General features: G+C 32.0%; 2 protein-coding genes across 2 annotated transcripts; one reads left to right on the forward strand and one right to left on the reverse strand.

The window, feature by feature from the left end:
• The first annotated feature begins 5,988 nt into the window (after window positions 1-5,988).
• LOC110792646 (uncharacterized) lies at window positions 5,989-8,322 on the forward strand. Its single transcript, XM_021997462.2, has 3 exons — window positions 5,989-6,253; window positions 6,362-6,505; window positions 7,970-8,322. Exons 1-3 carry the CDS (start codon window positions 6,068-6,070, stop codon window positions 8,111-8,113), a joined length of 474 nt encoding a protein of 157 aa, XP_021853154.1. The 5' UTR covers window positions 5,989-6,067; the 3' UTR covers window positions 8,114-8,322.
• A 150-nt stretch (window positions 8,323-8,472) lies between these two features.
• LOC110792644 (calcium-dependent protein kinase SK5-like) lies at window positions 8,473-12,501 on the reverse strand. The gene is made up of 7 exons (XM_021997461.2): window positions 11,858-12,501; window positions 10,492-10,635; window positions 10,103-10,255; window positions 9,898-10,013; window positions 9,186-9,353; window positions 8,869-9,093; window positions 8,473-8,772 (listed from the first exon to the last, which is right to left on the reverse strand). Exons 1-7 carry the CDS (start codon window positions 12,405-12,407, stop codon window positions 8,647-8,649), a joined length of 1,482 nt encoding a protein of 493 aa, XP_021853153.1. The 5' UTR covers window positions 12,408-12,501; the 3' UTR covers window positions 8,473-8,646.
• Between the last annotated feature and the right edge of the window lie 11,998 nt (window positions 12,502-24,499).

Raw genomic sequence — 24,499 nt, forward strand, 5'->3', positions numbered from 1 at the left:
TATATATATATATATATATATATATATATATATATATATATATATATATATATATATATATATATATATATATATATATATATTAGATTAGATTTTTGTTTTAATTATTAGAGTGTTTGATTTTAGATGGAGTTGTATATATTAGTAACTAATTAATTAATTAATTAATTAAATTATCTACGTGGCACCTAATAAATATCTATGTGGCACTTGATTTTTTAAATTCAAAAAGAAATTAGAAATCTTATTTTCATTGGCCGAAACTATTAGTAATCCTAGGTGGTGCTCTAATATTTCAGCAAATATGCCTCCATTGGCCGAAACCATTAGATTTTTCTACGTGGCGCTCTAATATTGTATTAATGTTTGATTTTAAATTCAATTTTATTTATTTTATTTTAGATTATTGTTTGATTTTGGATGAATTTTATTTTAGATTTATTTTTTAATTATTAGAGTGTTTGATTTTAGATGGAGTTGTATATATTAGTAATTAATTAATTAATTAAGATATCTATGTGACACCTAATTAATTATCTACGTGGCAATCGATTATTTTTTAATTATTAGAGTGTTTGATTTTCGATAGAGTTGTATATATTAATAATTAATTAATTAAAATATCTACGTGGCACCTAATTAATTATCTATGTGGCACTTGATTTTTTTTAATTCAAAAAGAAATTAGAAATCTTATTTTTCATTGGCCGAAACCATTAGTAATCCTAGGTGGCGCTCTAATCTTTCAGCAAATATGCCTCCTTTATATATGTATATTAGATTAAGCAATCTAATTTTTCCAATCAATTTTTTTTTTTTTTAAATCCAATAGAAAATTTTACTCCGTAATTAACAAAATGTACCTCCCAATTTTTTTTTTGGGTTAATTTTTAAATTTTGTTAATTAAACCCTATTCTTTTGAGCTGAAATAAAATGAATATCATTCGAGTCCGGATCCTCTAGAGTTTTAATAAAACTCTACAAGGTAGAGTTGTATCTAAACCATACATTTTATAATCAATGGCTCATATTAGTGGGAAGGGAAAATCATTAGGTGGATATTAATGAGAAAAAATAAGGGGAATTTTGGAATATAATATATGAGCCATTGATTTTTCATCCAATGGTCGATATTGCTCAAACTCCACCTTATAGAGTTATTTTAGAACTCTAGAGGATCCAAAACCATATCCATTATTATCATTAAACTTAGTATGTGCAGGAAACACATATATATATATATATATAATAAGTTGAACTTCTGGTGTTAGCGGTTCATCTTATTATTAACGGCCCTTCTTCTTGATTTGCCATTGTATACTTTTCATGTTCTGTCTTTTTTTGGTTTATTTTCCGTTGATTTTGTTCCCAAATTATTCTTGGATTTTTCCTAGATTTTTGAAATTTTCGGATCTGCCCAACCCACAACCACCTCTAGTGCATGAATTGTTCACCTATACATATTTACTATTTAACGATGCACAGTTGGAGTAGATGCAAGTTTACAACTACTAGAATTATAGGCCCCATTCACATTAATCACATTCCATGTGAAGTATTCATTTTACCCTTTGTATGAATTAATGACCATAACTTAATGATGAAACTAGATTAGATCCCGTGCATGCACGGATTTTGATAATTTTTTTCACAAAATCTATAACTGATTATCTCTTAAACTATTGCATAGTTATAACATTTTTAACATATACTCGTTTAAATTTATTCATTTATTGTACATATTTAAAATGCTAATATGGTAATTTTATCAAAATATTGAGTGATATATTTTCCATTATTAATATAACGATTTGACTAAAATATTATCAATTTAGAATAATTATTATTACGTCGTATCTATTATTGCCATAATTTATAAACTAAATTTTGTTTCCATACATAAATAGTTTATAAATAAAGGTAGAGAATAAAATAAAATAAAACAGATACACTTTTTTTGGGAAAGTGATTTGGCGGGAAAAAATCACACCAAGAATTGACACGTGTCATTCCTGGTGTCTCTTTTAGTATATAGTAATAGATTGGTCAAGCTGGCCAAAGTACAATACGATCCCACACGAAAAAAGCATGACACGGAAAAGGCATAATATGTGCACAAAAATGACGGTCATATTCGAGCCACCTTATTTTTAAAAAATAATGTCAGGACATGACCCAACACAATTATCTCTATTATATAAGCCAGCTCCTGAGGTCTTTTTCGTAAATTAACTTTTCGTGTCCACCATGTGAAATACCAAAATACCCTCAAAACCTTTTAATTTCAAACCTTTTTTGTAACACACGGAATCCCTAAATCACACACAACTCTCTTTCTCTCTCCTAGGTCTTCGACTCTTCGGCGTCCCTAACCCTCCTTCCTCCCTCCCGTTTTCTCTCTCCTTCCCCATGGATCTTCTTCCTCTAATCCTCTTCCACCAAACCCCATTCTCCATTCTAAACCCTAAATATTTCGTGTCTCTTTCACCGCACACGCATACTCTCTCTCCTCCGCCTCTCATCGTCGTCGTCGCCGTCGTCATCACCATCGCCATCACCATCAGCATCTGATCTTATGGAGTTCCGGGTTAGTTTCAACAATTTGTTCAAATTTTCATTTTTTTTCCAATTGATTTTGGATATTTTGTTGATTTGATGTGTTTTTTCCAATTGTTTTTTCAATTCTCAGTTCTTTCGATTTCAATTTTTTAAGATTTGGGGAAGAAATCGAGTTCCAAATCACGCTCTTTCTCTCTCTCAGGTAAATCACTCAGTTCCATTCATTTCTTAAATATTTCGATTTCAAATATTACGGTTTAATTTGTTCCAGCTCCATTGATTGAAGATCGATTTCAAATTTGTAAGATTTGGGTATCAAATTCTTGCAAATTTAGAGTGACCCATTTAGATAAGAACGAGTTTTTGAGTGAAGAAATTAACATCATTCTCATGTCTGAACCATTCTAACAAAAGTACTCTATCTCCTCTCTTCACATTTTTTGATTGTTGGGTATTTTGCAAATTGTTCAACAAACTATTACGTGTGTACTTGACTGAAAGGCTGCTCTAATGTGTGTGTTTGACTGAATGCTGCTCTAATGTGTGTGTTTGACCGGAACAAATGAAAAAAACCAATGATATTGCTGCAGGGGATTGGTTTTATTTTCCCGCCTCTATTTTTTCATTAGTATGAAGTATTAGATATTGAGCAGTACCGTTACTCTGTTATTGTCTGTAAATTTGATTAAGTTTGAAATTCATCATTATTATGGTTGGATTTGTGATTTTCAATTGAAGCCCTAATCAATTAGAATTTAAATTTATTGGGGGAATTTTAAATTGGTCTCTGTTATTGTCTGTAAATTTGATTAAGTTTGACTAACCCTCTTTGATATTTTGTTCAATTGTTTATTTTCTTCAGCTCTAATGTCGAATTTTACATCTCTTACGAATTTGGGTCAAAATACAAATCCAACTAAGTCATATGAGGTAATTTTCATTTTTTTGTCTTCATGATCTTGATTGTTGAAATACTGAATTACAATAGTTTTTGGGTAAAAAAAATAATGTGAAAATTGTGGTTAAATTATGAACTCCAGGTGCCTCAACCACCAACTGATTCTGTGTCAAGCCTTCATTTTAGTCCCAAGCCTAATCATCTGATTGCAACTTCATGGGATAATCAAGTTCGTCTTTTTTGCATTATAGTCACATGGTTACATTATTTTACGTTTTTGCTACATAATTTGTTCAATAATTTTATGTTGTGACTTGGTGTTTCATTACATTGTTGTTGCAAACTTTTTTTGGTTGCTTTGTTTTTTGTAACACTCGATTTATTGAACAAGGTTAATAGTGTACTGCCTTATGATTCGTAATGGACGAATTTTTGCAATAATTAGTGTGGTTTTGGTTTGAGTTTGGTGACGAGTACATTCCCGTTGTTGTAATTGTAAGTGTGTGTAGTCGAAAAGATTGGGTTTATGACTGTAAGCTGATGTAGCCATGTAGTCTTGAAATGCTTTAGTCCCAATACTGACATTCTTCTGGGTTTGTGATATGGAATTTAATTGAATTGGTTTGTGAACGAAATTTCTGGAAACAGATTGATTTGGGTTTCTCTTGAAATGGGATAAAATCTAAACCCCGAAATTCAGTACCAAACTAGAATAGTTGTAGATAATACTGTGTATCCTAAACTAATTTAAAATAGCTTGAGGGCAGAGAGATTCTGGAAGCTTCCATTAAGCTAGCTTCTTTAATTCAATTCAATTTTGCTCAAATTGTGTGATTTCTCAAAAAGAAACATTTGACTTAATCCAAAAAAAACTAAGGGTACACCTTGCACGCTTTTCATCATAGATTTCTAATTAAATAATGTACATGAGTGATTAGCATCAAAACTGGGATACGATTTGGTTAGAAGCCAATGAGACCTTGAAACGCGTTGAGAGTGAGAAAGCTGTTGTAGCGGAAAACCTCAGCACCTTGAGGCACAGTACAGTTCTGCAGTTGTGTTTGCTGCTGCTGTTGTTGAATGTGTACCGCTGTTAGTTCAGTTCTGATTAGTTCAGTTAATCTGGCCAGTTACGTTCAGTTGTTCAATTGTCCAATGGCAATGATGAGGTACCCTAATAGAAAAAGTACCTCAATTGTCACGGTGCTGGACCTCCTAGGGTCCTATCACATCTCACTTTTGGACCTTATGAGTATAATTTAAAAGAACAACTAAAGTTTTATATGTTCCTTGAACCATTTTCTATATGACAAACGAGATTGAGTAAGTTGGCTTATCAAGAAGGGCTGTAAATTAAAACTCGAGTTATGAGATAGGAGGGAGCATATGAATATAACTCAAGTTACAATAAAATTTTAGGCAAGAAATTAGATTTTAGCTTGAGTTGGACCTTATTGGTTGTGTTTCTGTTTGTTTTGGCATATAAAACTTTGAATTGTTGTGCTGAAAATTATATTGCTCCTTGAACTGTTTTATAACGGTGTCCCATTAGGAGGTCCTCCTAGGCTTAGAGTCGTGTACTATGTTCTGGCATTTAAATTTTCATTGTGATTTGTCAAAATACCATCCTAGAAACTCACAAATCTTGATTTCAGGTGTATTGGATGTTCAGGGTAGCTACTGTGAAGCAGCAGCAACAAGAGGATTCTTCTCTACCAGTCGAAGATCATGGCTTTCTGAATCTCGGAGATTTGGGGTTTTAACAGTGGTGATCAGCGTGGCTATACAGCAGCAATGGTGAAGAATTCATAATGTAGACTTCATGTAGCAAACTCATGATGGTATTTGGGTGTTCTATTTGGGCAGAAAGGCTCTTTATAAAGAGCAGGTGCCCATGCATCATATCCCAATGCATCATTGTGTTTCATAGGTTTATACTAGACCCCTCACGGTTTGTTACTTTTGACATGTCTTGATGTCATTTTAGTTCACAGCCTTATGATATCAACATTGCAACATGCTCATAGCCTTACGATATCAGCATTGTGTGGGATTAAGTTGAATTTCCGTCTACTAACTTGGTGTTCCTCCCCTCATTTCGTGTGTAGAGTTACTTTTATTTTAGTTTTTCAATAAGGAATGGACCTACAATTTAAAAAATTTATATAATCCCGCACGTATCGCTCCCCATTATTTTAAGTTTTTTGTCATGTAAGGCTACGCGTATTGTATGACTTCATATCGTAAAATATGAACTTTACGAATGCTTTTTAATGCTTTCTAAAATTTCGCACGCATCGAGTGCATAAAATACTAGTGCATAATAATGTAAGTGAAACTAGACTTATCCGCGTAAATATGACAAGACTCATAACATGAGCTTGGGCTGTATATGGGCCGCACTTTTAAAATTTTGGCTCGGCACTAAATCAGTGGACTTGGCACATTCAGACTTACGGCACACAGGCTCCGGCCTCCGCAACAATCTTTTCCGTAACGTGATAATTGCCCAATCAGCTGGGAAGTAAAAGTACGATAAATTATCGGCAGCAAATCTCCCACTTCCTCGTGGTGGTTGAGAATTGAGGAGAGAGACTGAAAACAAAAACATGGACTTCGAGACAATAAAGAACTACTTAGAAAAACTGGAAAAATCAGGTGAAGAAGATGAATCCTCGAAAATCCATAAACTTCCATTGAGATTCTTCGACCCTTTTATCATCCATGGTCTTCGCGTTGATCTCATTGAACCCGGTCGCGTTCTCTGCTCCATCAATGTTCCTCCTCGTCTCCTGGTTCGTCCCCTTTATCTCTTCAATTTATTTGATAATTTTGGGTTTATTTGAGAATTAGGGTGTATGATTTGATTCCGAAATGTCGGAAAATTTTGGGGTGAAATGTAGAATACTGCCAACACTCTGCACGGCGGTGCGATTGCGTCATTGGTGGATTTGGTGGGTTCGGCTGTTATTTATACTGTTGGAGCTCCGTCTACTGGTGTTTCTGTTGAGATCAATGTTTCCTACCTTGATGCTGCGCTTGCTGATGTATGTTTTCTCTTTTTTACCTCTTAATTTTTCGGAATTTTGGTGGAAATTGAAGTGATTTTGTTGAATTTGTGTTGTTCAATTGTTGCTGATAATTTGTAATTTGAGTGGCTTCAGTGTATTTTGACATACTCCGTACAAAATTGTTGAAATGTTAGGGTTGAGCTCATTGCAATTAGTAATGAACTGTGAACATAATTTACAGTGGAATTGTGCAAAAGTGCGGTTTTTAAACTTTTTATGTGCTTATATGTTTGATTTTTGGTCGGCAGTAAAATTAGGTACCAGATAAGGGTGCCTTTATTGTTTCTTGGATATGATTACATGAACCGAGTCTGGTAATTTGTGATAGAATTTGGGATTCGGATTTTCGTGTATCCTCATTGCTTTTAGTGATTCATCATTCAAAGATTGAAAAAAAGATGTATGGAAATAAACCCATTTTTAAGTTATAGATGATTAGATTTGTTGATTTCTGTTGTTGTGGTCCATGCTAGCTTCAAGGCTAATTTTTGTTGTTGTGTGAGAAAGCAAGGGAGACTGTGGCTCTATTTCTATCACAAGAAAACTAGACAAGTTATACCCTACAGCTTGTAAGTGGTGAAAGTGTGGGGTGGGTGCCGGTGGTGCCGTGGTGGTGTGGTGGTAGTGTTGATATATAAAACCTGGTATGTTTGTCCGTAATTGAGTGAGTTGAGTTACTAGGGACTTAGGGAGGGTTGGAGGTGTTGCAATTAGGGAGTTCATTCCAGGGGTTTATCATCTGATTAATCTGATGGCTTCTACATAGACCATTAGATTGTATTACTGATTCTGTGTGGAAAGCATTTTGTCAACTTACAATTAATGTGCTCCTGATATGCTGTGTAGCTGGTGAGAGAGAAAATGAGATGTGTTACTTTAGCTTTGTAAGTAAGTAGCTTAGGTCTGAGGATCATGCATTTGACCATTGCTTTGCATCTGTATCAGTATCAGGGAGAAAGAGTTAATGGTTATGGATTTGAGCGTATCAGGTGTCATATCTTATTTAGGTGTCTGTCTGTATTTTGCGCTTGAATCTTGGAGTCCAAGTAAACATAGTGGCATTGTCTACTTCATTTCCATATATCAAGGATACCTCTTATTTTCTGTTGGCTCTCGAGTCTATGACTGTGCCTAGATTGATCTTCCCATATTTATGGAAACGTTAGATAGGTTAAAAAGAAGTTCAAGTAACTTCAGTAATATCAATCTCATATGTTCAGGAAATTTCAGATAAAGTCGTATAATATCAGATAATTTCAGCAAAATTTGGGCAATATCATGAAAGTTTCAGGTTAAAGAATATGGCAGTAGGACTTATCTCTAAGTTTTGGCTTTCATGTGTTTCATAGTTCTGCTCTCTAATTCACATTTTCTATACAATGAATCTTAGAATCCCTAGTGATATTTTTCCTAATACGTGTACAATTTTGATTTATATAGGAGGAGATTGAAATCGAGGGCAAAGCTCTACGTGTTGGAAAGTCCCTTGCTGTTGTCAGTGTAGAATTAAGGAAGAAAGCAAGCGGGAAGATCGTCGCTCAGGGACGTCACACCAAGTACCTTCCTGTATCCAGCAAACTGTAGCTTTTCATTTGGGATTTATCCTTATTGGACTAGTTATTTCAAAGTACATCATCTATTGCAACAAATACTTGTATGTACAGTACATAAATATCATTCAGTATAATGTTGCCTATAAGGCTATAAGTACTCTTCTGTGACATTTATCCTTCTATTGTGCAAGATTAATGATGCACTTATATATGTATATGGAGATTTTTGTTCATTTTTAATTCGGGTTATCTATTCTTCCGTTATCTTTCGCGGCAATTATGTGGTACTTAGGAATCACTGTAGTTCAGACTTCAGAAATCTAAGTATTTCTGTTGCAGTAACTCAGCTAGGTTTTGGAATAGGCTTTGATATTTCAAAACTCTGTCAAATTCAGGACTGGCAATAAAAATGGTGTATAAAGATACTGGAAATGAAACTGCAAAAAACAGGAATCTTCAACAGACTGAAAGAGTGAAAGATCCCTTTGTTAGTTTCAGTTAATTTCTGTGATGAATCTAATGACAAAGAGAAAGCGCTAATTTCCAATTCAGCTAAGTTCTTATTTATGAATCCTGAAGAAATTCAGGAGCATCTTCCCAATTAATAATGCTTCTCATCGTTCTCCTCCCGCCTCCTCCATTACCCATCCTCATCATTGCAACGAATTCTGCATAATCTATTTGTCCATCCTGAAAGACAGCATTCTCATGTCAGATTGTCAGGACAGTCGGGTAATGTTTTCTAAATTAATTTGAAATATGCTTCATAAATTTGAAAATACTCACATTATCTTGATCAATCTCCTTGATCATTTCTTCTAGGTGATGATCGTTGAGGCCAAGTTCGATGCAGGCTTGTTGGAGTTCATCAATGGTTATATAACCACTGCCATCTTTGTCAAAGTATGCGAATGCAGATGCCAAGTTCTCCTCTCTCTCCAACTTATTCAGGTGAAGGGTAGCAGCAACAAATTCTCCATAGTCTATGGTTCCGTTGTCATCCACATCTGCCTGCCAAGAGGTAAACATTGACTTAATTAGAAGCCATTGATGGATAATCATGAGAAACTTTCGTGCTTTCTTATTTAAATGATTGCTCTTACTGCATGCATGAGATCCTCGATTTCAGTTTCCTTTATCTTTGAGTCAACCCGTAATAAGCCAACTTTCAGCTCATCAAATGTTATAGTTCCACTGTTGTCTTTGTCTATCTTTTTAAAGAGTTCCTTCAACCCGCCAATTTCTTCTTCAGAGAGTCTCTCAGCTATGACCTGCAGAAGATAGGTTATTTGTCTTTCTGAAATATGATAATATGCTTTTACTAGAAAAGTCAGTGCTTAAACCCTCTATTCCAAAAATCCAAACAGCCAAACTAGCAATTGATGCAAAATATTGGGGTTTTTTAATGTGATGTGCAAGTATAACCCAAAACCGCTGACCTAGGAGTTTGGCTGTTAGGGGTTTGGGGGATACCATAGGTTGATGTCTACAGAAAGCAAAATTAACCTAACATGAACAACCCAAAGCCAACTAAAAGTTCATTCATGAACTGAGAAAAAGGCAAACAAAACTGGCCTTGGCATGAGATTTTATAATGTGATACTGGAATAATCCGACCATAAACCAACAAAACCGACTTTTTTGATATTGCTAAATAGATGATCTTTAAAACAATTAGACTATAGAACTTAAACAATTAGACCTAAATCCCTGAACATATAATGCATATAATCCTCAAATGGAAACTGGTAATTTAAGTGTAACTAACAAATTACAGGCATCTTGAAGTGGTTAATAGTATAGGTTGAGTTTTACCCGGCAGGCCATCTTCTTCAGCTTGTTCATGGCTGAAAAGTGCTTGAGGCGCGACAAAACAGCTGAATCAAGAGGCTTGTCAGGCACTTTTGAGTCATCAACAATCCACGGATGACCTGGTTGAAGCAAAGTAGAAAACAAACTATTACTTAGTTGTCCTTAATTATGATAAACATCAAAAAGATTGTAGGAAGAGATGTCTTACTAAGCACTTGATAGGCTGTGAGCCTCGCTTTGGGATCTCTTTCAAGCATCTTTCTTATCAAATCTTTTGCACCCTCAGAAATAGTTGGCCATGGCCGTGTCTCAAAATCAAGCTTTCCTTTCAATATTTGCCTGAATATTCCTGCATCAGTTTCTACAACAACAACAAAAACCCGACAACAAGTTTTAGGTGAGACAATCTCACACTGTCACAGAAAGAAGTTACCCCCAGATAAGTTATAACTTATAAGTCACCCTGGTAGCGTAATTCAACCAAGACACAGGAAAACTTGTAGATGCTGCAGTTTTCCAAGGTCTTAGCCTTAAGCTGAATTGATTTATTATCTATGCAAATTTTGAGGGATGCCCTTAATTAGGACCTTAATATACCTGCCCAAAAAGGTGGAACTCCACTGAGTAAGATGTACAATATAACACCTGCACTCCAAACATCTGCTTCTGGGCCATAGAGTTTGTTCAATACTTCTGGTGCAACATAGTAAGGACTCCCAACCACATCACTGAAAGTATCACCTGAAAATATAAGGGTAAATAGGGCTTTATCAGTCAGATGAATGTTTGGAAAATCGGTTGCAGAAGGTAACCGTGGTGGCGTGGTGGTATCTTATATAGACGTGTAGTCTCACGGTTGTACTTAGGAAGTGGTGGTATATGATTCCTTGTTGTACTTTAAATGATTCTGGTGGTATGTCGGATAGTTGTGAGGTACAAAAATTGGTATCTCATGTAGTGATTTGTTTAATTCACTTATCTTATACGAAGTACGTCATTTCCAAGAAGGAAAGTACTAAAACACTAAAATATATGCAGATCATGATATTCAGTTAATGTCAACAGAGAATACAATGTGAAATATCCTAGTTTAATGCAACTTCCTTATTGACAGTTTTTTAATACAATACTTCGTAGAAGACAGTATTCTATTTTTTCATGTGTTAGGCACATCTTTTAACATGTCTCTTAAGGTTTAAACTAGAAAAACCCAAGCTTGATCTATGAACTATGATATCTTCGGGGTAGGATCCTCTTTATTTCCTAAAAGAAACAGATGTTCTATTTCCCAAATCAATGGTGCAAATGCGTAAATAAATGGGAAAATAGGGGGTTTTCTGGGAATTGTTTTGTTTACTAGCTCTGGTGTCATCATCTTCAGATAGGAAATGGAAGAATAGAAATGGAAAAGATCCTAATTCGATATCTTAGGCTCTGTTTGGTAGGGAGTAAAATATTTTTCTGGAAAACAACTTTCCTCTATTTTCAATTTTACAATTTCTCTCCTAATGATGGAAACCATGTCCCCTTCAAAATGAAGGGAGAACTGTTCTCCTTCATTTTCCTTGTCTCTCTTGTACACTCCTCCCACTACCTGCTTACTTTCCCTTTCATTTTCCTTTCGTTTCATTATTTTTCTTACATGGAACCAAACAACGGAAAACTAATTTTGGAATTGTGTTTTCCATTGTAAATTGTTTTCCATGAAAGTCATTAAAATGTTTTACACCCAACCAAACGGAGTCTTAATCCCTGTCAACTTTTTCCCCTTTCACTTGCATTAAGCAGAACATACATCAATTTGATATTTGGATCATTGTAACATGCTAACATAAACTGAGGAAAGTTTGCCATTCCAAACTGCCAAATCGTATAATGTACATATCATGATAAAACTACAGAAAACAGAGAAAAAACAGAGCAAAGAAGGATCAAAGCAAAGCAAAGCAAGTTGCAGACTTACCAGGCTGATAAAACACAGAAAGACCAAAATCAGTAGCTTTAAGTGCAGAATCCTCAACAGTACTCTCAAACAAGAAATTCTCAGGCTTAAGATCTCTATGAATAACACCCAATGAATGACAAGCTTCAACAACACCAATAATAGTCTTCATCAAACGAGCAGCTTCTCTTTCACTATACTGTCCTCTCTGAACAATTCGATCGAAAAGCTCACCACCTTCACACAACTCCATAACCAAATGAACATTACTTGAATCTTCATAAGTACCTTTAATGCTTACTACATTTGGGTGTTCAACTAAGTGATGCATTATCTGTATCTCATTCCAAACATCATCGCAATCTTCTCTACACAGAAGCTTCCTCTTTGGGATTGATTTGCAGGCATATTTATCTCCTGTGGAGTTCTCTGTGCAAAGGTATGTTGTTCCATATTGGCCTTGGCCGAGTTTTTTGCCTAGTGTGTAAAGATCATTGACGTTTTTGGTTTCATATGGGAGAATTGATGTGGGTTTTGAGAATCTTACTGAGTTTGTTTTGTTGAATGTCATTGTGATTCTGAGATTTTGTGGTCTGAAACCAAAAATAAAAGTATGTGAGACCCAGTAATTGGAGGATTCAAGATATAACTATTACAGGTTGGACATAAGTTGAAAGTTTTGCTAATCAAACTAATTAATGCAGCAAGTTGTTATAGTTGGTCCTACTCCAATGTCAGAAACTGTAAGTGGGGGAACATATTTTATCATGAAAATGTGAATAAAATAATATTATATTTGCACTCCATCCATTCGTCTATTTTCAAACGCATCGTTTTGACTTTTGCATTATTTAAATGTTAACATTTACATGTTTTTTTTACTAATTTCCTCTAACAGGTTGCGCGAAAGGATGATCGCTCAATGAAAATTTGAGTTTCCTATGTCAAGTTTGTAAAAAACCAAATGTTAGTGTGGAATAGGTAAAACTAGTATAGTACCCGTGCGATGCACGATTTGTGATATGAATATTAAATTTGCATATCTAAGCTTTTACGAAACTATAGCTATAGACAATTATCATCAAAATAGAGCTTATAGATAATCTTATTATTGAAACTAATGATGGATAGATCTGTTACTGCCTCATTTCTTACCTTATTTATTTAACAAATTCAAAATAAAATAAAATAATGGTACATAGATAAATTTACGTTTTTCCCCTTTCATAACCCATATCAAACATAAATTTATTCTCATCCGTTCTTTACTTTGATAGTCATACCCACTTAATACTCCTCTACCATCTACATCAGTATCTGATCATTTAACACTCACCCCACCATATACCTTATTCATCTAGAGATAACTTCGAAGCGGGGTGGGTTAGTCCCTCAACACCTGTGCCTGCCTAAAATTCTCATCTCCATGCTCGTCACCACGATAGGTATGATACTCATCCCCGTCCTAATCCCCACCTCGCGGACGGAAAATAAATTAACCCCCCTTCATCACCCGTATGTGTATCCACGCCCGACTTAAGCCAAGCCCTAGACAACTGAATTCGGCATTATTTTTTGACAAGAGAGTTTTGACTTTTAAAACTTTAAAAGTATTTCACAATTTGTTTCTCTGATTACATTATAGTTAGGACACATATAACGTACAAATATTTTCCTAATTAAAACTAATGATGGATAAATTTGTTATTGCCTCATTCGGTGTCTTTTTTTATTAAAAACAGAAAACAAATAAAGGTACATAGAACAAAGTTATTTTCATTCTCACTCATCACATGTGTTAAACCTAGTCCTAGAAAGCTGAACTCGACATTATTTTCTGGTAAGAAATATTTTTTAATTTTAAAACTCTATTCTAGAGTATTTGACAATTTGGTTGTCTGATTAGATTATACTTTGGACACATATAGCTTAAAGATATTCTCCGAATTAAAACCAATGATGGATAAAATTTATTATTACCTAATTTGGTGTTTTTTTTGTTAAAAATGGAATACAAATAAGGGTACATAGACAAAATTATTTTCATCCTCATGCATCACATGTGTCAAACCTTGCCCTAGACGGTTGGACCCGACATTATTTTTTGGTAAGAGAGTTTTTAATTTTAAAACTCTTTTCATAATTTGATAATCTCTGACTACACTATGCTTTGGACACATGTACCTTATGGATATCCCCCCAATTAAAATTAATGATGGATAAATTTTTTATTACCCCATACGATGTCTCATTTATTGAAAAAGGAAAAACAAATAAAGGTAATAAATAAAATTATTTTCATCTATTCAACACATGTGTCAATCATAGTGTTATTCTCATCAACCTTTCACTTCGATAGTCACACCTATTTAATCATTTTATATTTACACCATTACCCGATCACTTAACACATACTCTACCATTTTCTTTATTCATCTAGTCATGACTTTGAGGTTGGTCGATGCCTCCACACTCGTACTCGTCTAAAATTCTCATCCATATCCCCGTCACTCACAATGGGAAAGATACTCACCCTTACCAATCTCCTTATTAAAGGGTAAAAAATAAAACTCATCCTCGATCTATCACCGACATGTGTATCCACACTCACCTCACACTCACCTCACACTCACCACCCTGGACTAACATATTTATTTTTGTTTTGGTAAGAGAATTTTGAATTTTAAAATTCTACTATAGAGTCTTCTACAATGTAAATGTCTTATTATAATAATTGAGTAAATAAACAAAACATTATATTATGTACTCTCTCCGTCCAAATTTAATCGTTACAATAGTCTTTTCACGGAGTTTTATGCGATAAGTTATTGTAATCTTATATATTATAATTTAATAGAAAAGTAGGCATGTTGAGAGAGAGTGAAATTCCTTTTATAGAATAAAGTATAAGAACGACAAATCAGAGAGCAACATAGCTCCACATTGATTTCGTTATCCAAAATTACGCGCAAAGACTTTTCATTAGATTACAATGTAAAATAAAGGCAAACATATTACCCATCAAATAATCAAATACAAATAAACTAATAATATAAAATGAAACTAAAAAACTCTTAAAAATATTTTTCGTTTAAAATATTAAGGAACTACTAAATAAAAGCATATATACATAGAAATTTAAATTTCGAGAAAGAAAAAGTACAAAGTTATTAAACAATTGTTTTTTCAATAAGCATATTTTACACAACATTGATAAATGCTACTTCAAATATTAAAGTAAAGGTAAATATTCGCTATACATATCCGCAGTCAATATAAGACACATATTTTAAATAAAAATTGACAATATATGCAATTAATCATTAATAAATTTAAATTCAATATTTTAATACATGCTAAGAGATGTTAAAATATTTTAAATAAAACGATATTTTGGACAACCTAGTTAAAATATTTTTATTTTTTATTTTAAACAGATTATTGTCATATTGTAAATATTGTGATATTGAAGTAGATTCTTAGTCTGTTTTTTTAGTTAATAATCTTGATTTATACATATTATATTTCAAGAATTAGCCATTATCGATCAACTTTAGTATTTTTAATATTAGAACTCTGAAATAATACATTTGCCATTAATTAGCCATTATCGATCAACTGTTAGCATTTTTTTCAAAACAATCTCATACTCTCTTCCAACCCTGGTTTATGTACTATTGTGGGCCATTTCCATCGTATAATACCCGTGCAATTGCAGTATAATAACCCTAGTTTATGTACTATTGTGCGCCATTGCCATCATAATTTTGAATAAATCATAAATATATAATAAGAGTTGGGTGCAGATGTCCAATATCGATACGGCTATTAATACTTTAAAAAATTATTCTCTCTTATTTGGAAAATGAGTTATACTGGTATGTTATTATTTTCATTATTAAATTTTGAATAAGAATTTTGAAGAATACTACGATATAAGATCGTTCTATACTTAGGTGTAAAAAAATAAAAATAAAATATTAGCAATCTTCGCATATGAAATTTATTGGGATGAGATTAAATACTTACGCAATAGGGATACATATCATTTTGCAGTTTGTGTTCTAACAAAAAATGTGTACTTTGTATAATTTAATATATAAGTTAAAAAATTCTTTATGGGTCATATTTTTGCGATGAGTTTATATTATTTTCTATTTAAAATATATTAACTTAGTACGGAGTATATACTAACTTACTAAATTATATAACTTGTAAAATATCATTTTTCCGATGAGATTATTTTTTGTTCTTAGTATATACTAACTTACTAAGTTAGGGGAGTGATGTCTTTTTATCACAGTGAATGCCATAATATTTAGTGTTAGTACTGTTAATAGTTATGTAGAAACTTATAATTTAACCCAGAAATGTGAGTCATTTATATAGGGCTTATAATAATGTAGCATATTCTGTATATTATTATTATGGAATGTATTTTTTGCTTGAAGGTGAATTATGAGTAAATATCTATATAATAATAATCATCTAATATTTCATACCTTATATGTTGCAGAAGTTGAAAAGATATGTCATATAAATTTCATCTCCGGAATATTCTTTGCTGACAAACTTTTGAAGAGCCGAAGATTTTACTGAAGATTTCGCAGCATTATACCTAGTGTGATATATTTTCAGCCTTATTAATATTTTGTTTTAGGTTGTTTCCATTATTATAGCCTAAAATATAGAATAATAGGGCTATAAAATAGAATATTAGCCTTTATTTTAATATGCCTATTATCCTCACTTTTGACTAAGATGTGAATTTAATATGTTGCTTAATTTTGTTTCCATTGCTTTAAAGTTTAGGGTTGTATATTTTTGCTCATGCGTTTTGTATGTGCTGCATCCGTTAATTACTTATGGGTTCTATATTTTATTAAACAATCTGATATATCTATATGGACCTTTATGAGTTAAGTTTTTGGTAAAAAGATACGCGTCGTGGGATATGGCCCCATATATTTTTGGATAATTAGCATAAATTGTGTTATATTAGCCGGCTGTGAAATATTACTTGCTTTTTAAAAAAAAAAATTAATCTATATAATAATATATTAAAAGAGAGCCAATCAATGAGTGACAAATGTCATCACCACATTAATTTCCTCTCTTTTAGTATATTATATAGATGTTGTTAGATTAGTCACGATATATTCATAATACAGTATCATTTTTAAAATTAATTTATGGTCAAATAATACATTGGTAAGTATTCTGATCCAAAGGGTAAGTATTTAAAAAGAAAGGGAGTATAGTTTTTGTAAGCAATTACTCCGTACAAAATTTAATTATTGAAATAAGAAGGGCTTGTATTGATAGAACATGGACTGTTTCTTCATGGACTCTTTTACGTGTAATATTAAATGCAAGTCATCACCCATTCACATGTCCACTAACCTTGATGATATCTTGCTATGGGATATGGCTAGTTGAACCATTATAAATTGTTGACTGCATGGTGTATAAGTTTTTGCGCGAATGAGCTACAAGGGTGTTGCTTCCAGTTGTGTTTTTTAGCTTTTTTTATTTTTATTTTTTTGTACTGAACCGTTGTTAATGATGCTACATATGTAAGTGTTAGACATTCAATAAAATATTAAGCAATTTAAGCATACAACGTGTGCATATATCACTAGTTATAAATAACGGAGGGAAACTTGAAGTATCTAGTGCACATGAACTCTCTGTCTCTAAGATGTGATGATAATTTTAGGATGGATGCTAAAAATAATTAAACATCTGAAATTTAATCCATGAATTGTTACCAAATCATTGAAAAGCATGGTAATGTATTATTCTTTTGCGCTGATGTGCATTGACTAATTCTCTACTTAAAGGCTTTGAAAACTTTTCAACACATTCAACCTTTACCTAATGAAGGCTTGCCTTATCCTGAATTAGGTAATCGGCTGAAGAAATTTTCAAAATTTGAATGAGTAATAATAATGACATACTAATTAGCCTCTCTTTCTCTCCAAAGAAAAAAAAAAGGCATTAATGAACTTAGGGATGTGCACAGGTCCAAACCCGGGCCGGACCGGACCAGACCAGAATCGAACCGAACCGAACCGAACCGATTGGATCGGTAGACCGGAATTTTTAATTTTCTTGGATCGAAGACCGGACCGGAATCATTCGGTCCGGTCCGGTCCAAACCGGATTTTTCAGGTCCGGTCTAGGTTTGGACCTGTTTTATAATTTCTTTTGGCATTTACGAGTATAACTTGCAGCTTTTGCCCTTTTTATGACGATTTTTTATTTGTATGATGTACAACCTGGAATATAAATTAATCTTTTCGTCACTAAATAATTTTAAATAAAAGTATATCCGAAGGTTAGTCATATAAATTTAAAAGTTGAATTTATTAATTAGTGAAAATTAAGTAGCGCATGAAAAAGAAAATAATGAACTTAAACAAGAAAAGTGAAAAGAAGGAACTTCAGCATCTGCATATCAACAATGCACCATAATATCATTTCATAAATACCAAACGAAAAATAAATGAGTATTACTCAAAGAATAACACATCTTGGTTTTAATAAGAAGTAGTACGTACTTCGTACATAAATAGAAATAAGGGAGATGAAAGAACAACTTTATTTATTTTTGTAATGCCAAGAAAGTTTCGCATACATTAGAGTATTAGCATATGTTAAATTTTAGACTATAATATATTATTTTTATAAATGAACCAGGCCACCGGTCCAGACCAAAAAATTTCGGGTTTTACCCGGACCGGACCGGAAAACCGGAATCCTTCAGTCCGGTCCGGTTCAATTCCAGTCCGATTCCGGTACAAATTCCGGACCGGACCAACCATGCACACCCCTAATTGAACTTACTATTCCCTCTATGACTCTGTCCCTAAAAGATTTGTCCATATAATCCTTTTCAGAGTGTCCCTATTTGTTTGTCTCATGTGCACATTTTGCACTCAACTATTAATAAAGTGAAGTTGCTTCATATGACAATATTTTGGAGATGTAGGGAGTTAGGGTGTAAAACGTTTTTTCTTGGAAAATGATTTCCCTCTTTTTAATCATTTTACGTTATTGGGTTTAGCAAGGGATGAAAAACCAAATTTTCATAACTCCTTATAGGTGGAAAAACATTTTCCATTGAAAGTGATGAAAACCACTTTTCCACATTTTCTCCCTCTCCATTCTTCTCCTCAATCTTCACCATCTTCTCCCATTTTCCTTTAAGGAACCAAACAAAGGAAAACAAATATTTTTCATGAATAACTATTTTACACCAAACCAAATAAAGCCTACTTATTTTTGTTAATTTATTTTAATAATTTAAATGCGATCATAAGACTTTTCTTTTATAATATTAGTAAATTAAAGGAAGGGAAAAGGAAGAGAAAGCTAAGGGAAGAGAAGATTATTTGGTTTGACGAGAGAAGTGAAAGGAAATACAATGAAGTTAGGCCCTGTTCTTTTGGACTTTATTGCAGTTCCATTCAGTTCAGTTCAGTTCAGCTTCATTCAGTTCAGTTCAGTTCATCTTCATTCAGTTCAATTCAGTTCATTTCAAAAGAATGGATTCATCTTTCTTTGTAATTATTTTTATTCTTGATATTGCAATTAAAATTGAAAATTATTACTTATAGATGTATAAATTATTATTATCATTAGTATTACTTAAATATTACTATTATTTTATTAATATTATATGTAATAATTGTTATTAATAAATAATTATGATTATTGTAGTTATTATTTATTATTATGAGTATTATTATAAATATTAACATTATAATTATTACTCCATCCGTTCTCGAATATTATTCCCTTTTGGAATCTAGACACTATTCAAAATTGAAGAGAATCTTCTGATTTTCTTCCAATGCGTATTTTAAAATATATTCATGTGTGATCTTGTTTTGTTCGTCTCAGTTTGTGGTTTAACAATATCAAATTTTAAATTTTTTTAACATACGTAGTTGGAGATATTTACGTTTAAACATTGAGTTGAAACGGAAGAAAAAGTCAAAAGGGGACTAATATTTAAGAACGGGGGGAGTATTTATTATTTATTATTACTTATATAAATATAAATTATTATCGTTATTATTACTTAAATATTACTATTATTATATTAATATTATATGTAATTATTGTTATTAATAAATAATTATGATTATTGTAGTTATTATTTATTATTATGAGTATTGTTATAAATATTAACATTATATTTATTATTTATTATTAATTATTTACTCCGAAATATTTTATTATTTTATTATTTATTATTTTATTATTTTATTATTTATTATTTATTATTTATTATTGTATTATTTATTAATTATTACTTCCTCCATTTTTTTATTATTGCACCATTTGGGTTGGGCACAAGATTTAAGAATGGGGTTAAAAGGTGATAAATGACAAATATACTCATGTGATCTAAGTACAAATGTGATTTAACAAATGATGATAAGGATAGAAATGTCATTTTATGTGGATAAACTTACCAAAAAAGGAAATGGTGCAATTAATATGCAACTTCCGAAAAAGGAAAACGGTGCAATTATAAAAAAAATGGAGGAAGTATTTTTTATTTTATTTTTTTTATTTTTTATTTATTACTTATTACTTATTACTTATTACTTATTACTTATTACTTATTATTTACTATTTACTATTCATTCAGTTCAGTTCAGATCAGCTCAGTTCAGTTCAATTCAGTTCAGTTCAGCTAAATAAAGTCCAGAAGAACAGGGCCTTAGTTGACAAACTTAATTTTCTTTTTCCAACTAAATTTCTCCAAATTTTAGAGGAACAAACTCTTAATTAAGGCAGGTGTATAATAGATATGGTAAGGCGGATGAATTTAAAGTTATATTAAATGTTTAAAAGTTATTCTAATGTAAAGGTTATTTATTTTATTGATAAATTTTCCTCTTAAATAAATTTTTTTTCTTCCAAATCATCATAATATATAAAGGTGATTATGTAACCTTTTAAAATATTTATCCATCAAAAATTAATTTATATTATAAAAGGTTAATAAAAACATTTAAAAGTTGTCAAAAATTGGGAAAAAAAATTAAGTATGGCTTTATATAAATTTAATGTACATCGGTTACACATGCCTTTTTATTTTATTTAAGTGCAAACTCAATTTATTTTAAATGTGACACTTTCTATTTAAACTTAAAAAACGACCCACTATAGAAATTCATACTTTAATTTGAAAATTTTGGGGGAAATATGTATTTGTAATTGTGATTTTGAAAACACAAATTCTTAATTACACCCGGTAAATATGTAAAGCAGAAGTAATATTACCAAAAAAATTTAAAAATTATCCCGATTAAAGTAAAAGTTGTTTATTTTTTCGTGATAAAAATATTAGAGTTAATAAATATCCTAAATTCTTATATGAGACTGTCCTCATCATCAACTGATGGTGAGACCAGTTTACACTTGCGAATTTAGATATGTTACTTCTATAGTTTAGACATGTTACTTTTTTTTTTATATAATTTTAGAGAAGGTATTTTTTTAGTTTAGGTATGTTACTTCTATAGTTAATACATGTTACTTTTTTTATACGGAGTAGTTTTCGGAGAGATACCTTCTTAGTTTAGGTATGTTACTTCTATAGTTTAGACATGTTACTTTTTTTTTTTTTTTTTTTTTAAATTTTAAAGGAAGTACTTTTTTTTAGTTTAGGTATGTTACTTCTATAGTTTATACATGTTACTTTTTTTATACGGAGTAGTTTTATGGGAGATACCTTCTTAGTTTAGGTATGTTACTTCTATAGTTTAGACATGTTACTTTTTTTTTAATAATTTTAGAGGAGGTATTTTTTTTAGTTTAGGTATGTTACTTCTATAGTTTAGACATGTTACTTTTTTTTATATAATTTTAGATGAGGTACTTTTTTAGTTTAGGTATGTTACTTCTATAGTTTAGACATGTTACTTTTTTTTATACGGAATAGTTTTAGGGGAGGTACATTTTTAGTTTAGGTATGTTACTTCTATAGTTTAGACATGTTACTTTTTTTTTATATATAATTTTAGAGGAGGTACTTTTTTAGTTTAGGTATGTTACTTCTATAGTTTAGATCTGTTACTTTTTTTTTATATAGTTTTAGGGGAGGTACGCTATTTGTTTCGCGCTCGTCACACCATCAAGTTGATGGTGTGACTGGTCTCACAGGAGACGCGCTGAATAAATATTACTACCTCCGTTCCATAATGATGTTCCAATTCCTTTTTTCACGTTTGCCAATGCACATTTTATATCATTCTTAACTATAATTATACAATATTAAAATTTATTATTTTTTTATATTCTTAAAGTTTTAATCGATACGAATCAAACAAGATCTCACATGAATATGTTTTATCTCATATATTGAAAATAATTTAGAATCTTGCTGCAGGTTGTTCCTTTGGACAGGGTCTGATAACCCTTCTAAAAAAGCTCCTATATCCTGGGACTACATACCTCTAACAAGTAAGTAATTTCATACCTCTCCTTTCTGGCTAGCTTTGGCTGGGTCCAGCCGCTAATGGTCTGCACATTTTCGAAGGTAGAACTTTTCCTGCCAAAAACAAGAGACTGACTTCTCAAATAGTTCTTCACTCGCTAGGGAAAGAGAACTCCAACCTCCTGCTTCTTCAACGAGTTCATAAGATTCTACTATGGAGTTTCCTGTTTGCTTCACTAAATGGATCATGCTCTGTGTCAGATCTGATATTTAGTTAACTCTTTTATCTTAATGTTATCACTGATACCTAATCGATAACAAACCTGAATGGCTTTACACCGTGAATAATGTCAAAAACCTAAATTGAAACATCATTGTGGAACAGAAGGAGTATCTCTTTAACGTCACTCATAATATACAAAAATAATATACTTCCTCCGTTCCGGAAATATCGCACCATGGTTGACTTTTACTCCTCTAACCATTACTTTGACTCTTAATATATCAAATCGTGTGCAAGAAAAAATCATAAAAATTAATATTTATTAAATATATATCGATACGAATCTAACATGACCCCACATGACTAAAATTTCCTTACGTACGAATCACAAAAAATGGCCAAAGTCGTAGTGTGAATAGTGTAAAAAACAAATAGGGCGATATTTCCGGAACGGAGGAAGTATAACCATTTTTAAAGTTTATCTAGTTACCGAAAACTAAGTACAAGATATCCCGAATTACAGTAAATTTATTTTATACTGGATGTGTGTAAGATCTATTGTTTTGAAAAGTCCTAAGAGCATGAGCAATTGTGATTTTGTAGTTACGCACAACATGCACTCTCTCTCCTCTTTGTATGTAAGTTCACAATGGTGACTCTTAGTTTACCCATAGGATGGGGCTCTAGTGACTCCGGGCCCACAAGCCATGTTCCAATAGAAACTGACATTTGTCAACTATTTTTAACTTTAATAGAGTTAAGATCAAAGTTGGGGTCCAACCTTTTACATTTTTCACCGTTTGGGACCTGCACCTTTTTTTTTACACCTTTTGGGACCTACTATTCATTTTCCGGCCATATTTAACCAAAGCATAGGAAAAGGTTAGTCCCTTTGGTTAAAAGTATAAGTCCTTGAGTTAAAATCCACTTGTCACGAACTCACAACTACAATTATTTGCACGGTTTTTTTATATTTGCTCAATAGCCAATGTAAAGAGAGGAAATCAAATTATTTTGTTTAGGGAAGAAAATAAATTAATTTTTTTTTAAGGAAGGAAAGAAAATAAATTAAATCAATTACTTTGACGAAAAAATGGAAATTTAATCAGATGTCTTCGAAATCCATGCTCGAAACTTGTACCTCTGTGATTACATCAAGATCGAAGATGAAATGCCGAGTTGAAGGTTGCAGAATTAGAAGGAAAAGTACCAAATTGCTGCTAGGGATACTGATTTCGGATCGAATAAGGAAATCATTAAAGTAAAAAGCTAGTAATATTTCTTCATTATCCTCAACCATGAATGTATAATATCAAAGTGGAGCCTTTTAGCAGAATTAAGCAATTGTTGATATTCTCACTTCAATTCATTCTTTGATTTCGGAAAGCTCAATAATTTGAAGATGTTTGAAGTTGTGTACCAGACTTTTTGATTTTGTTCTTTCTTTGTCGATGCTTTCAATTTTCTAACTCATGATAAACTCAAATATTGAAGTACAAGGTGGTACTCCCTTCTCTCTCCATCTCCTTTAATCTTCTCTCTTTTGGAACTTTTTTTGTGAAATTATAATTAATTTTGCTTTGTGGATTTATTTTGTTGTGTTCTTTGATTATTTTGATTAAGAACTATAACTCTAAGATTTTAACGTTTTGGAAAAATCTCAAACTAAAAAAATCTTCAAATGTTGGATTTTGATTTTTTAAAATTTCTGTTTGCAATTAATTGCACTTTAATTTCTGATATGGCTATTGTATAAATAAAAAATCATTTTATCAACCTTTTATTAACCACCGGTGAGTTAACGGTGGATTAAGTGGCCGAAAAATTAGAATGAGGTCCTAAAAGGTGAAAAAAAAAGGTATAGGTCCTAAAAGGTGAAAAACTCAAAAGGTTAGACCCCAACTTTTATCTTAACTCAACTTTAATACCACTGGTTAACCTCACCACGGTAGTACGTACAATATGACACATAATAATGACT

The sequence above is a fragment of the Spinacia oleracea genome, chromosome 4 (genome assembly GCF_020520425.1).
Source record: "Spinacia oleracea cultivar Varoflay chromosome 4, BTI_SOV_V1, whole genome shotgun sequence".
NCBI lineage: Eukaryota > Viridiplantae > Streptophyta > Magnoliopsida > Caryophyllales > Amaranthaceae > Spinacia > Spinacia oleracea.

What these genes read in the sequence shown, in the direction of transcription:
- LOC110792646 (XM_021997462.2), top strand. Translation starts at nt 6,068, where the DNA reads ATGGACTTCGAGACAATAAAGAACTACTTAGAAAAACTGGAAAAATCA. An exon ending in ATGTTCCTCCTCGTCTCCTG is followed by an intron (nt 6,254 to 6,361) that starts GTTCGTCCCCTT and finishes GGTGAAATGTAG; the next exon opens with AATACTGCCAACACTCTGCA. An exon ending in TTGATGCTGCGCTTGCTGAT is followed by an intron (nt 6,506 to 7,969) that starts GTATGTTTTCTC and finishes TGATTTATATAG; the next exon opens with GAGGAGATTGAAATCGAGGG.
- LOC110792644 (XM_021997461.2), bottom strand. Translation starts at nt 12,407, where the DNA reads ATGACATTCAACAAAACAAACTCAGTAAGATTCTCAAAACCCACATCA. An exon ending in TTCTGTGTTTTATCAGCCTG is followed by an intron (nt 10,636 to 11,857) that starts GTAAGTCTGCAA and finishes TTATATTTTCAG; the next exon opens with GTGATACTTTCAGTGATGTG. An exon ending in AGTTCCACCTTTTTGGGCAG is followed by an intron (nt 10,256 to 10,491) that starts GTATATTAAGGT and finishes TTGTTGTTGTAG; the next exon opens with AAACTGATGCAGGAATATTC.